This window comes from Oryzias latipes, chromosome 19 (genome assembly GCF_053564925.1).
Source record: "Oryzias latipes strain Hd-rR chromosome 19, Olatipes_Hd-rR_3.1".
Lineage (NCBI taxonomy): Eukaryota > Metazoa > Chordata > Actinopteri > Beloniformes > Adrianichthyidae > Oryzias > Oryzias latipes.
In genome coordinates this window covers 225,456-238,278 of record NC_136255.1, presented here as the reverse complement: position 1 = coordinate 238,278, position 12,823 = coordinate 225,456, and the positions used below count along the sequence as shown (strand labels likewise).

Here is a 12,823-nt window from a genome sequence, read left to right as displayed (position 1 = left end):
GAGATGACATTAAACGGGAAACCTCTCTGACATCCACCAAACCTGTGACCTCTGTCTAATCCCTGACTGACAGACTCCCAGCATGGCTCTGATGAGGATGCTTCCTCTGAGGTGTTTCTGCCCACAGACAGTGACTATGACTCCAGCGATGCCCTGAGCCCCCGGGACCAGGACCTGCTTTGCTCTCCAGATCTTTCCCAGCAGGCTGGTTACCTGCTGGGGGGCAGTGCACCAGATGTCCTCCAGATCCAGGAGCTCCGGTGTGATGTTTGAAATTAAAACCTTAATGATTTTTATCCGTCTTACAAAACAAAGCAATGTTATAAAATAGATTTGCATATTCTAAATGCTGCTCTTTGCTTTCAGGTACAGCACATGCTCACCTACAGAATCCCCTCCCTCCACCACAACAAAGGATACCACCCTTACCTCCCCATGTCTATCCTTGGACTCCTCCTCCGCTTTCAGCCTGTCTCAGCACCCACGCCGACCCAGAATCCACATGTCCCCATCACTCCCCTTTTGCCCCAGTTTCTCCAATGATCCCCCCCTGCCCCTCCAATTGTCTGCATCTCTGTCTGACACCACCAAGACTTTGGAAAGCCTCTCACTCTCCAAGGAGGGCACTGCCACAGCTGGATGGCTCACCAACCCCCCCACCAAACGCAAGTTGCTTTCTAGGAGCCATCGGAGCCAGTATTTCAGTGGCCCCCAACGCTGGCTCCGGGGCAACAGTGGAGAAAGTCTCACAGGGTCTTTATCAGAAGGTATCTACACTAAACAAATAGAGCCCGATCTCCCACTGTCTGGGGACCTGCCCTCCCCACAGGGCCCTACCTACATCAGCCATGTTTCTTGCATCCTTGAGAACCACAAGAGCCCGCTGAAAGAGCCATGGCCCCCCGTCCATAGGATCTGTGTAGAGCCCTGCTGGGAAAAGAGGAGTAAGAATGAGCTAGCAGGCAAGGTGGTGGCTGCAAGTGTATCAGTTGTTGTTGAACAGGTGGAGTCTGGACGGATAGGGGCAAATGCAGAGGAAGCCACCACTCAGGAAATGGACTCAGATGACCAAACCAACTCCCAGATGTCAGAAATTCTTAGCAGCATGCTATAGGCTTTCATTCGGAAGCAGGAGCTGCCCAGTGTTGGTTTTCAGCCCTTTAGTCACTTTTCTCTTCAAAATTATTGCTTTATGCACGTCTAAGCCAGCAAATCAGCCTCGCCGCTGGTGCGAACAGAAATAATTCATTATCAGTGAGGCTAATATGTGAAGGGTAAAGACCACAATCACATTTTGAAGGCTGGTACAACAAAAGTGCAACTTGTTCATCAATGTACTGTATGGTTTGCTAAAACTAATCTACACCAAAGTACCCCAAACCCAACAAACTTGGTGCACATAGGCCAGGATGTTTTGTACTCTGTCCCCCACAGAACACCATGGAGGACCTTTACTTTTGGTTTGCTTACAATTGAAACAGACGTCATGGCTGACCACAACCATCTGGACTTTTATTGGTAGCCCATTGACTCTATTTGAGTACAGTCAAGTTCAGGTTAATCGAATTGCTTAATAAATAAGAAAAACAAATTATTTGAAACAAAAAAAAAGTTTTCTGCCTCATGTCTGCAAACCTTTCCTTTGAACCTCTTTTTTATTGGTCAGTTTTTCCAAACTCCATCTTTAATATTTTTTTTAATAATCTCATTTCACCAAAAGCATTCAATAAAAAATGAGACTGTAAATGTTCTTCAGACTCAGAGAATAAACCCAGCCAGACAACAGCACATTCATCACTGCAGATAATAAAATTAAGTTCCTGGTTCAACTCCCTCCAGCCACAGAACCTATGGCATCGACTGTTACTCAAAAATATCAAATAATAGGAAACCAGGCATTGCATCTCCCTATGGAAAGTTTGCACTCAGACCTAAACACAGGCACTGTGGCTCTTCAGAAGGAATTTAAGTTGGTTTTTGGACTGTTGTACCCACTGTAACCAACAGTGTTTATGTGTTCCTGTTTTGCCCCATCAGCACAAAGTGAATGTAGTTAGGCTCCGTTTCTTCCTAGTTTTGTATGCTGTGGTCACTTTGGTTTTGCATTGGAGCTCTAGTATTATCTCAGTTGTCTGAAAGTACTTTTTGTATGTATTAGATTTACAAATGAATGTTCCCTATGTTGTATTTTATATTTTGCTGGCATGATGTAGTCTGTAGTTGTGGTTTTTTTTTTTTCTGGAAACGAGCTTGCTCTTATTTGTGCCTCGTTGGGGCCCAGTATGGCCAGACATTGGGGTCTGGTCAGGACCCCCCCCCCCCCCCCCCCACACACACACACATCACACTGGCTGTTTTCTTCTTATTACTGCAGTGTTTCTCTGAAGAACTACTTTTTGTTATTTGACTTTCATTGCCATTTTGCGGAAAAATCTGTCAGCCATGAAGAATTGCTGAATATGCACAAGTTCCTAACATGTATGCAGAGTATTTAAAACTAAATATGTTAAATGTTTGCACAAAACAATTATGGAATTAAAAAGCTAATTAAATATTTGATGCAACAGGGCATTAACTGTGGCAGCTTTTATTGTTTATGACTGTATTTGCATCAGTAAATGTTCTGGAAAGAGTTGTTGATAGAGAATTATAAAGTATTTTCCAGCAGGTTTCATTGTGTTTGAATAAGTAACTGTTGGATTTCAGCTTTACTATCCCTTGTGCTATCTTAGACGACCCCACCCCACATTGACATGTTCTCCCTACCATGACAAAGGTGGATAAAGGTGGAAAAATTTCATGTAATCCATGGACACCAGTGAAGATCACAAATCATTGAAGAAAAAAGGTTCAGCGCACTGTCTAGTGGGTCTAGATGACCCAACTCCCAATGTTAAAGTGCCTAGGATAGCACAAGGGCTAACACACACGACTTAATGCGTTCACCCATTTCCAGGTATCTGTTGTATGACATTTGTTTCATTTTACTTCATGTGGTAGCTGTGGTGCAGAGGTGGTCGACCACCGACGCTGGTTGTGTGGAAGTTTCTTGAGCACTGAATCCTACGTATCCTGCTCCCAGCTGCCTGGTTGGCACCTTGCATGCCAGCTTAGCTTTTACTCTTGTTGAAAGAAAATATACTAATATCATATTTGACGAGCGTCTGTAATTTTGTCCAGAGTTTACAAATAAATCCAACAGTTTTAAAGCTCAAGTGTTGTGTTTATTAATCCAGCTAATTGAAGGCAGGAGGCCGTCTCTCATCAAGCCCCTTGCTTATTCCCCACTGACGTGAGGTAATATTCATATTGGTGCAATAAGGCTAAAGAATTTCATGTTTCCCTTGTGTTTGGGATTGTATTTAAAGTCCAGAGATGACCTGGCAGCGTTTGGCACGTTTTCTGACTTGAAGACACTTGGGATGCCACAAGTGGTGTTACGATACATTGTTTAATCGATGAAGCAATCTATATACCTACGATTTAACCATTGTGCTATCTTAGATGACCCCACCCTTACATTGACGTGTTCTCCCTACCATGACAAAGGTGGAGAAAGGTGGAAAGATTTCATGGAATCCGTGGACACCAGTGAAGATCGTTGAAGAAAAAAGGTTCAGAGCACTTTCTAGTGGGTCTAATTGACCCAACTCCCAACGTTAAAGTGCCTAGGATAGCTCAAGGGTTAAGCAGTTCGATCTGTCTGAGGCAGACTTGAATCAAATTGACCAATAGCAGTAAAAAAAAATCATATAAGAATAAGAAAAATTAATTATCTGATCAATCTTGGAAAATACAATTTTGACTGAGACATGGTAGGTTTATTTTACTATAACGTAAAATCACAGCGGACAACACTCATGTGATGCAGCAAAAACTGATCCATCCATCATTCCAGTCCAATGTGTGGAAACACTTTGAATTTAGCCAATTAGCAAGTCAAGTGACCATACAGTGTGCTAGAATGTTGTCTTTAGATTCTTTGGATGTGGAAAAACAACAGTGGGCTAAACTTTGGAAAACTAAAATGTGAATTGATTTGACATTCATTCTTGTTTACTTGTTTGTTTGTACACATATTTCATTTGCACTTTATTATCTTGCAAGATATCCAAATAATCTGGAAAACTTCACCTAACCTGTTCAGTACCAGGCATTTTTCTCTGAGTCACACTGGGCTAAAGATGTCCTGAATCCATTTTAGGTCAGTGAATCAGATCAAATCATATCGTTCAAAATGAACAAAAATCAAAACAGAATTGTATCAGTGACCACAAATTATGATATGAATCGAATCGTTGTTAAAATGAATCCTTACACCAACAGATGCCAAAATTCCTGATTTTAAACATAACCGTATTGAACCAAATTATAGATAAAGTTTATTGTTACATGCCTATTACATACTAGAATGCTACATATACACCAGGCATATGATGTGCATTCAAGAACGTGCTGAACACACATTCTTGAACGCATTTTTAGCCTATGATGTTCACAATGGATTGTCGCTACCCGAAACAGTTGGAAGACCTTTGGTTAGAAATGTAAAAGTTGTACAAATCTTGTGAATATTGTTAATAGGATTTTTCATTCACAGCTCTACTTCGACATATGAAAGACTTGCTGTCACAATAATTGCGGTTTGCGCTCCGCCAGGATGTTAATTTCTCCTCCATGATCAAATTTAAATGGTTGGCATGTCAGTCAATTTAAAAAGATGCTGCACAGATGTCACTACCAAATCCGACTACCCGATTGGTCAACGTTCAAGTGGTTTAGATTTCAACATATGTATAATGACTCCGCATTTTGTGCGTAGAGCCCAAAATCTGGTCTAGTGACAGTTGAACGCAAGAGTATTAAAAGCACTTATATACACAATTTACTTTTTAATTGGATGTGGTTGCTTGGACACGTGTTGCCGAGGCCTGTGTGAACATAGCTTTAGGTTTAGGTTGAAAGTGTCAAACATCGGTTGTGGTAAATTCAAAAACATTTTGTGTCTAAGCCAAATATAAAATATTTTCTTAGTTTTTTTTTTTTTTTTTTTGTTTTTTAACTTGTCCTGTCCAACAGCTAGGCAGGCAGATGAGAGCTGAGGGCCTCTTGTGTTGGACATATTTTACTTTAACAAGAGGGGTTATTAATCTTCAGACAAACCAAAGGTATGTCTGAATAAACCCCTTTTGTAATTGAGGCCAAACTTTATTAATTTCAATCATGTCTGAAAATCTTTGGTGTTGGACCGGACGGAAAAGGAAAGAGGGGAAGAAGAGAGAGGGACGTTAAAGAGAGGGGGGGGGGGGTAGGAGGGTGATAATAGGAGGGGAAGGGGGGTAAGACCATGAAGCAGCATAAAGCAACAAGTTTACTGGTTGTTAATCATTATGGTAAGGTTCAAATGTAGTACAAAAAGGGCGGGGCCTATCCACACACACACTCAAATGTTATAAACACACCTGCTAGCTGCAAAAATGTCCACCTGTCAACATGTACACAAAGCAGATAGTGTTCACATGCATACTTATGCCTTAAAACCAACTAGTGTGAAATATTTCAGTCATTCAATCATGCAAACTGTTAGTGCAAAGGTGAGCTAACACCTGTGCTCAGGTGAGTGTTTATGTTCTTCTAAAATGGATGGTGGAACGTGACAAGAAGGAGGGAGAGTGCCCAACCATCCCCACCCCATGACCCCCACCGCAGCAGCAGCGGCAGCTGAAATCCCCCCAACGCCACACGGGAACCGGCAGGGAACAACCGCCGCCCGGGCGACCAAGCCCCCCACCCAGGCCAGGGCCAGCAGGACCGCCGCAAGGCCCCCAGAGCCAGAGAGCAGGGAAGCACGGAGGGAAAGAGAGCGCCGCCCCAGCCCAACAAGGAGAGCAGCCCCCCCGCCGCGCCGGGAGCGCCCAACGCAGGGCCCCACCGGAGAAGGACGCCCACAGCCCCAGACGAGCACCCCACCACCACCCAGGAGTTCCGGGCATTCCCCCGCCCCCACCCCAGGTACGAGCCAGGACCCCCCAAGGGAGACCCGCTCCGCACTCCAGGCAGCCATCCGCCCGGCCCACGGTTGGTCCAGGGAGGAGCAAGGCAGGGGCCCGCTGCCCCCGCCCAGGAGGGGGAAAAAAGAGGGCCCACAAGGGGTGTTATAAATACGGCCCGACCAGGCTCGGCCATGTTGGAAGTTTGGCGGGCCCAGCGCTCAGGGGCAAGGACCAGGACCCACCCCCCAGGGACACGAACACCCCCGGCTCAGGTGTAATATGAACCCCCCCCACCGTGCGGAGAGAGCACGGTGCTTATTAGCACATTTAAAAAAAAATTAAACTTTATTTTGTTTGTTGATTTGTAATAAACAAGTTATATATATAGATATCGACCGGAAACCAAACTGTGACCCAAAAATCAAGGTTTGAACCAAATCATGACGAAAGTGTACTGTTGCATCCCTAGAAGACGCTGGAACGATTTCCCTGAAATGAGCAAGGCAGCATGTCAGTGTGACTGCACCAGATGAAAGAACTTCCCAACGACTAATTGCATGCACTCATTCAATGAGCAATTGACAGCACCCTTACATTGACGTGTTTTCCCTACCATGACAAAGGTGGATAAAGGTAGAAAGATTTCATGTAATCCATGGACACCAGTGAAGATCACAAATCTTTGAAGGAAAAAGTTTCAGTACACTGTCTTGTGGGGTCTAAATGACGCAACTCCCAATGTTAAAGTGCCTACAATAGCACAAGGGTTAGATCCTTATGTTTACAGACAATTAATGAATTAATGAAATCTATCAAAAGAAAATCTGTTTACAACAGAGATCTGCAATAAGGGACTGAAATAGATGCAAAAGTTCTTTACAAAGAAAGAGAAAACATCAGATTATCATTTAGCTGCTCAAGGTGAACTGATGTTCCCATTTAAAACTGAAACTCCTGAGCTTTTATTTCAGATTTGCTCCTAACTGGAAGTGTGCAAAATCAGAGCAGGAAACGCATTATGAAAGCTTAAACTTTAAACTTTTGAGACAGTTTGCATTGAACAGTGGCAAGAAGGTGCAGCTAGTGACATTCAAATACTTCGTGTTGGAGGTGTTGTGTCAGCTTCATGGTGTACGAAAAAAGACAGGTTTTTTTTCCAAGAGCAGGAAGGCTGATCAGCATCCAATGAGTGCCAATGAGTGATCAGCAGTCAATCAGAGGATGATTGAAATGCAAGTGCTGCCGTCTGGTGGACAAAACCAGTGTCAGGCCTGTGATGTGGCTCTGTGTGTAAAGCTGGACAAAAGGGGCTTTTTGGAATGGCACAAATAACTGTGGGATCCTATTGTGAATTTAAACAGATCTAAAAAGAAACAACTGAAGTAATGTCATGCTAAAAATTGTGTTTACTCTGTTCTGCACAAAAATAGAATACAAACATTGTATTAGACGAGTATGTGTAAGTTTGTTCAGAGTTTCCAAATAAATCCAACAGCTTGTTGGACAGAATTTTTTTTTTAACTTGTCCTGTCCAACAGCTAGGCAAACAGATGAGAGCTGAAGGCCTCTTGTGTTGGACAGGTTTTATTTTAACAACAGGGATTAGGAATCTTCTGGCAAACTAGAGGTATGTCTGAATAATGTATGTCTTTTGTAATTGAGGCCAAACTTTATTCATTTTAATCATATTTGAAAATATTTGGTGTTGGACCGGACGGAAAAGGAAACGAGTGAAGAAGAGAGAGGGATGTTAGGGAGGGGGGATAGGAGGGTGATTATAGAAGGGGGAGTGGGGGTAAAACCATGAAGCAGCATAAAGCAACAAGTTGCTGGATGGTTATACTCATTATAGTTAGGTTCAGATGTAAAACAAGTTTATAAGGGTGGGGCCTGTCCACACACAACCAAATGCAACAAACATACCTGTTGGCTCCAAAAATGTTCACATGTCAACATGTCCACAATACAAATATTGTGTCCATACACATACTTATGCATTCAAACCAACTAGTGTGAAACATTTCATTCAATCATGTAAAATATTAGTGCAAAGATGAGCTAACACCTGTGCTCAGGTGAGTGTTTATGTTCTTCTTAAATGGATGATGGAATGTAAAATGAAAGAGGGAGAGTGCCCGGCCATCGCCACACCAAGACCCCTGCCGCAGCAGCAGCAGCAGCGGCACCCAGAACCCCCCAACCCTCGCACAGCAGCAGATAGAGAACAACCGCCCCCCGGGCGATCACATCTGCCACCCAGACCACGGGGGCCCACAAAGCCAGGGAGCAAGGAAGCATGGGGGAACAGAGAGTGCAAGCTCCAGCCCAACCAGGAGAGCAGCCCCCTCGCCGTGCCGGGAGAGCCCAATGCAGGACCCCACCCCAGAAGAGCACCTCATCACCACCCAGGAGTTCTGGGCATCCCCTCACCCCAACCCCAGGTACGAGTTAGTACTCCCCAAGGGAGACCCGCTCTGCGCTCCAGGCACCCACTCACCCGGCCCACGGTTGGTCTAGGAGAGAGCAAGGCAGGGGCCAGCCATCCCCACCAAGGAGGAGGTCACCCAGGGGAAAAGGGTGTCCACAGGAAGTGTTGTAAAACATGGCCCGACCAGGCGCGCTCACAGTTGGACATTTGGCGAGGCCCAGCGCTCAGGGGCAAGGACCAGAACCCAAACCACAGGGACACGGACACCCCCAGGCTCAGATGTAACGTGATCCCCGGTCTTGCCAGAGAACTCAGTGACCCCCCTCCCTGTGTGGAGAGAGGGCTGCCGGGCCCAGGAAGCCAGCACCCAGGGCACATGGCCGCCGTTGCCAATGGCCCAGTACCCCCTACCAGGGATGGGGTAGGGGACAGATGGTCCGAGGTCCCACTTTCCATGTGAAATGCATATGTGTGTGTTTGTGAGGGTGTGTGTGTGCATGTATGTGTATTTGTATTGGAGTGCATATTTTGAGGGTTGAAGGGTGTGTGTACTAAGGGGTTGCAGTTAAAATCGGCGGGTAGGGTCTTGAGGGGACATCTCCTGATTACTCACAGTGATCTCCAATCACCCTCCCCACCAAGGGGCCCTAAATTACTAAGGTGCAGTTAAAATTGGTGGGTAGGGTGCTAAAAAGTACCCCCTACCCTACCAAGGGCCCTACATGTCTAAGGCGCAATTTAAAAAAAAAAAGGTTTTGTGGAGCAAAAGTCACTTGTACCCAGCCAGCAATGTCACGTGGGCCCCAACTGGGAAAGAGGTGGGCTATGTGGGTACTGACTGGGCATGGGTTTATTTTGGGTAAACTTTGAAGGCCCCATTAGGTTTTGCCTACATTGGCCCCACATTGGCCCCCCACATGGGTTACCTGTTAGGGCCCTACAAAGGAACCATGTGGGCTAGAACCCATGTAGGTCAGCCAAGTAAGGCCCATATGGGTTGCATCTGGGCCATAAAGACTTGGGCTGTAACTGGGACACTGTATGTGGGACCCATATGGTTTGGCCTACATGAGTCCAACGTGTGGAGCCCTCATGGGCTAACAATATAGGCCCGCTAAAGGATCTAGGTGGGCAAAGAAGACCTGGTCTGTAACTGGGACACTGTATGTGGGACCCATATGGTTTGGCCCACATGAGTCCCAGGTGTGGAACCCTCATGGGCTAACCATATAGGCCCGCTAAATGATCTAGGTGGTAAAGAAGACCTGGTCTGTAACTGGGCCACTGTATGTAGGACCCATGTGGTATAACTTACATGGGTCCCACATGAGGAGCCGTCATGGGCTAACCAAATAGGCCCAATAAAGGGTCTATGTGGGCGAAGAAGACCTACTCTGTAACTGGGCCACTGTATGTAGGGCCCATGTGGTATAAGTTACATGGGTCCTACATGAGGAGCCCTCATGTGCTAACCATATAGGCCTGATAAAGAGCCCGGGTGGGCAAAGAAGACCTGGTCTGTAACTGGGCCACTGTATGTAGGGCCCATGTGGTATAACTTACATGGGTCCCACATGAGGAGCCCTCATGGGCTAACCATATAGGCCTGCTAAAGGATCTAGGTGGGGGAAGAAGACCTGGTCTGTAACTGGGCCACTGTATGTAGGACCCATGTGGAATAAGTTACATTGGTCCCACATGAGGAGCCCTCATGGGCTAACCATATAGGCCTGATAAAGAGCCCGGGTGGGCAAAGAAGACCTGCTCTGTAACTGGGACACTGTATGTGGGACCCATATGGTTTGGCCCACATGAGTCCCAGGTGTGGAGCCCTCATGGGCTAACCATATAGGCCCGCTAAAGGATCTAGGTGGGCAAAGAAGACCTGGTCTGTAACTGGGCCACTGTATGTATGACCAATGTGGTATAACTTACATGGGTCCCACATGAGGAGCCCTCATGGGCTAACCATATATGCCTGATAAAGAGCCCGGGTGGGCAAAGAAAACCTGGTCTGTAACTGGGCCACTGTATGTAGGGCCCATGTGGTATAACTTACATGGGTCCCACATGAGGAGCCCTCATGGGCTAACCATATAGGCCTGATAAAGAGCCCGGGTGGGCAAAGAAGACCTGGTCTGTAACTGGGACACAGTATGTGGGACCCATATGGTTTGGCCCACATGAGTCCCACGTGTGGAGCCCTCATGGACTAACCATATAGGCCCGCTAAAGGATCTAGGTGGGCAAAGAAGACCTGCTCTGTAACTGGGACACTGTATGTGGGACCCATATGGTTTTGCCCACATGAGTCCCAGGTGTGGAGCCCTCATGGGCTATCCATATAGGCCCGCTAAAGGATCTAGGTGGGCAAAGAAGACCTGGTCTGTAACTGGGCCACTGTATGTAGGACCCATGTGGTATAACTTACATGGGTCCCACATGAGGAGCCCTCATGGGCTAACCATATATGCCTGATAAAGAGCCCGGGTGGGCAAAGAAAACCTGGTCTGTAACTGGGCCACTGTATGTAGGGCCCATGTGGTATAACTTACATGGGTCCCACATGAGGAGCCCTCATGGGCTAACCATATAGGCCCGCTAAAGGATCTAGGTGGGCAAAGAAGACCTGGTCTGTAACTGGGCCACTGTATGTAGGGTCCATGTGGTATAACTTACATGGGTCCCACATGAGGAGCCCTCATGGGCTAACCATATAGGCTGAATAAAGGATCTAGGTGGGCGAAGAAGACCTGGTCTGTAAGTGGGCCACTGTATGTAGGACCCACATGGTTTGCTACAAATGAGTACCACAGTAAGAGTGCTAATGGGTTAACCATATAGGCAGGTATTTTAAAAGGTTGTTTTGTATTCTGTTACTAGACATATGCTTAAAATCCAAGAAGATGAGTAAAATGACAGAACCCCTGAAGACTCTTTCCAAATTGAATATGAATCACAGCTTTTCTAATTCTCATCAGTCCAGCTGTTAACACTGGCTAAATTGATGAACCACAAATAGACATACATTTTAATATTTTACCATGTTTTACCCAGACCAACCTGCATTTGCAATATTGGACAATTATGACATTTATTTTTTCCTGTCCAGAGTTTTGGTAGTTTGTAGAGGAAGTGCTGAGATTTTGAGGATGTAGCAGTAAGCAATTAGATACAAGTAGGGTGACCACTTGTCCCAATTTTGGCACCATACAACCATCTAGTCTTCTGTCTGGCTTTCCTATTTATTAAAAATATTTACTTTTTTCATTGGTGCTCAGTGGATCCAACACAGATTCAAGTTTTTAACGACACAGTTTAAGATGAAGTGGTAACTTTGTTTGAACATAACACATTTGTTGTGTTGCTGTCCTATTCAGAACAAGCCTGGCTTCAAGGTTCAAGGTTTTTTTATTGGCCATGTATGCATATGCAGTCAATGCTTAGGGGTGCAAAGGTCTCAAGGTAACGTTTTGAAAAAGAGGAATCATTGTGCTCCGCTCATGTGTCGAAGTGTCCTTGGGCAAGACACTGAACCCCACCTTAACTCTGTTTTTTAAGGTTGACGCAAGTGTTCGGCAGCGGAGCCACCACCAGTCTGTGAATGTGTGTGTGAAAGGGTGAATGGAATTATGACTGTAAAGCACTTTGGGCCTTCAAGGAAGGTAGAAAAGCTCTGTATCCGTGTACGACATTTACCATTTACCAGTATTGTAATTTGTCCTATCACAATCTGACACGTCACCGGACCAACGGACAGCCATTAAAAAAAATGTGACGTCAGCATTAGTCCCAGGACCCTGAAGGACCTCCAACGGTAATTGCAGGCTGAATAGTTTTGGTACCTACACCTACTATACCCTAACTTAAATTCTAAAACACAGAAAACCAATGCTATATACAGTATGTTTTGTGAAACACAGCAGTTTTTAACCTTTTTCAATCCACCCAGTTTTAGTGCATACAAAATGAACCAAGACTTTTATTCCCTGTAACTTGCAATCAACAAACAACACAGATTTAATCTCAGGGCCCTGCAGAAGGGCACTTGCAACCCATCAGTGGGTTCAGGCCAGCTGAATAAGAATTGCAGGCAATTAGATTGCAGATTACAAGTTATTAGACGTTTATTTGGATGGTGGTCTTTGGTTGCATTTCAGTTATTAATTTTTGACATTATTTTAACTGTGGCAGTCTAGCTGTGGGAAAGGTGAATGTGTCGTGATGCTGTCCTCTGCGCTGTGTCTCACGCTTTGCAGTGTTTCTGTTTTAACAGAGTGAGCTGGGTGAGGTGAATATCTAATAATTCCCTTAGTTCATCTAATTTAGTGCATGCAATTTTAATTAATTTTTTTTGGAATTATGTTGGAAGTATTTAAATGTGAAATTGGTTGGAACACAG

At 45.2% G+C, this 12,823-nt stretch overlaps 1 protein-coding gene across 5 annotated transcripts in view; it reads left to right on the top strand.

Moving 5' to 3' along the window:
- ankfn1a (ankyrin repeat and fibronectin type III domain containing 1a) overlaps positions 1–3,215 on the top strand; it is a 100,435-nt gene extending 97,220 nt beyond the window's left edge. For all 5 annotated transcript variants that reach the window (XM_078937675.1, XM_023949534.2, XM_023949535.2 and 2 more), the window contains 2 exons: positions 74–260; positions 367–3,215. In XM_078937675.1, the coding sequence (XP_078793801.1) occupies positions 74–260; positions 367–1,114 (935 nt within the window). In that variant the 3' untranslated portion in view covers positions 1,115–3,215. The remainder of the gene's footprint in view (positions 1–73; positions 261–366) is intronic.
- The last annotated feature ends 9,608 nt before the right edge of the window (positions 3,216–12,823 follow it).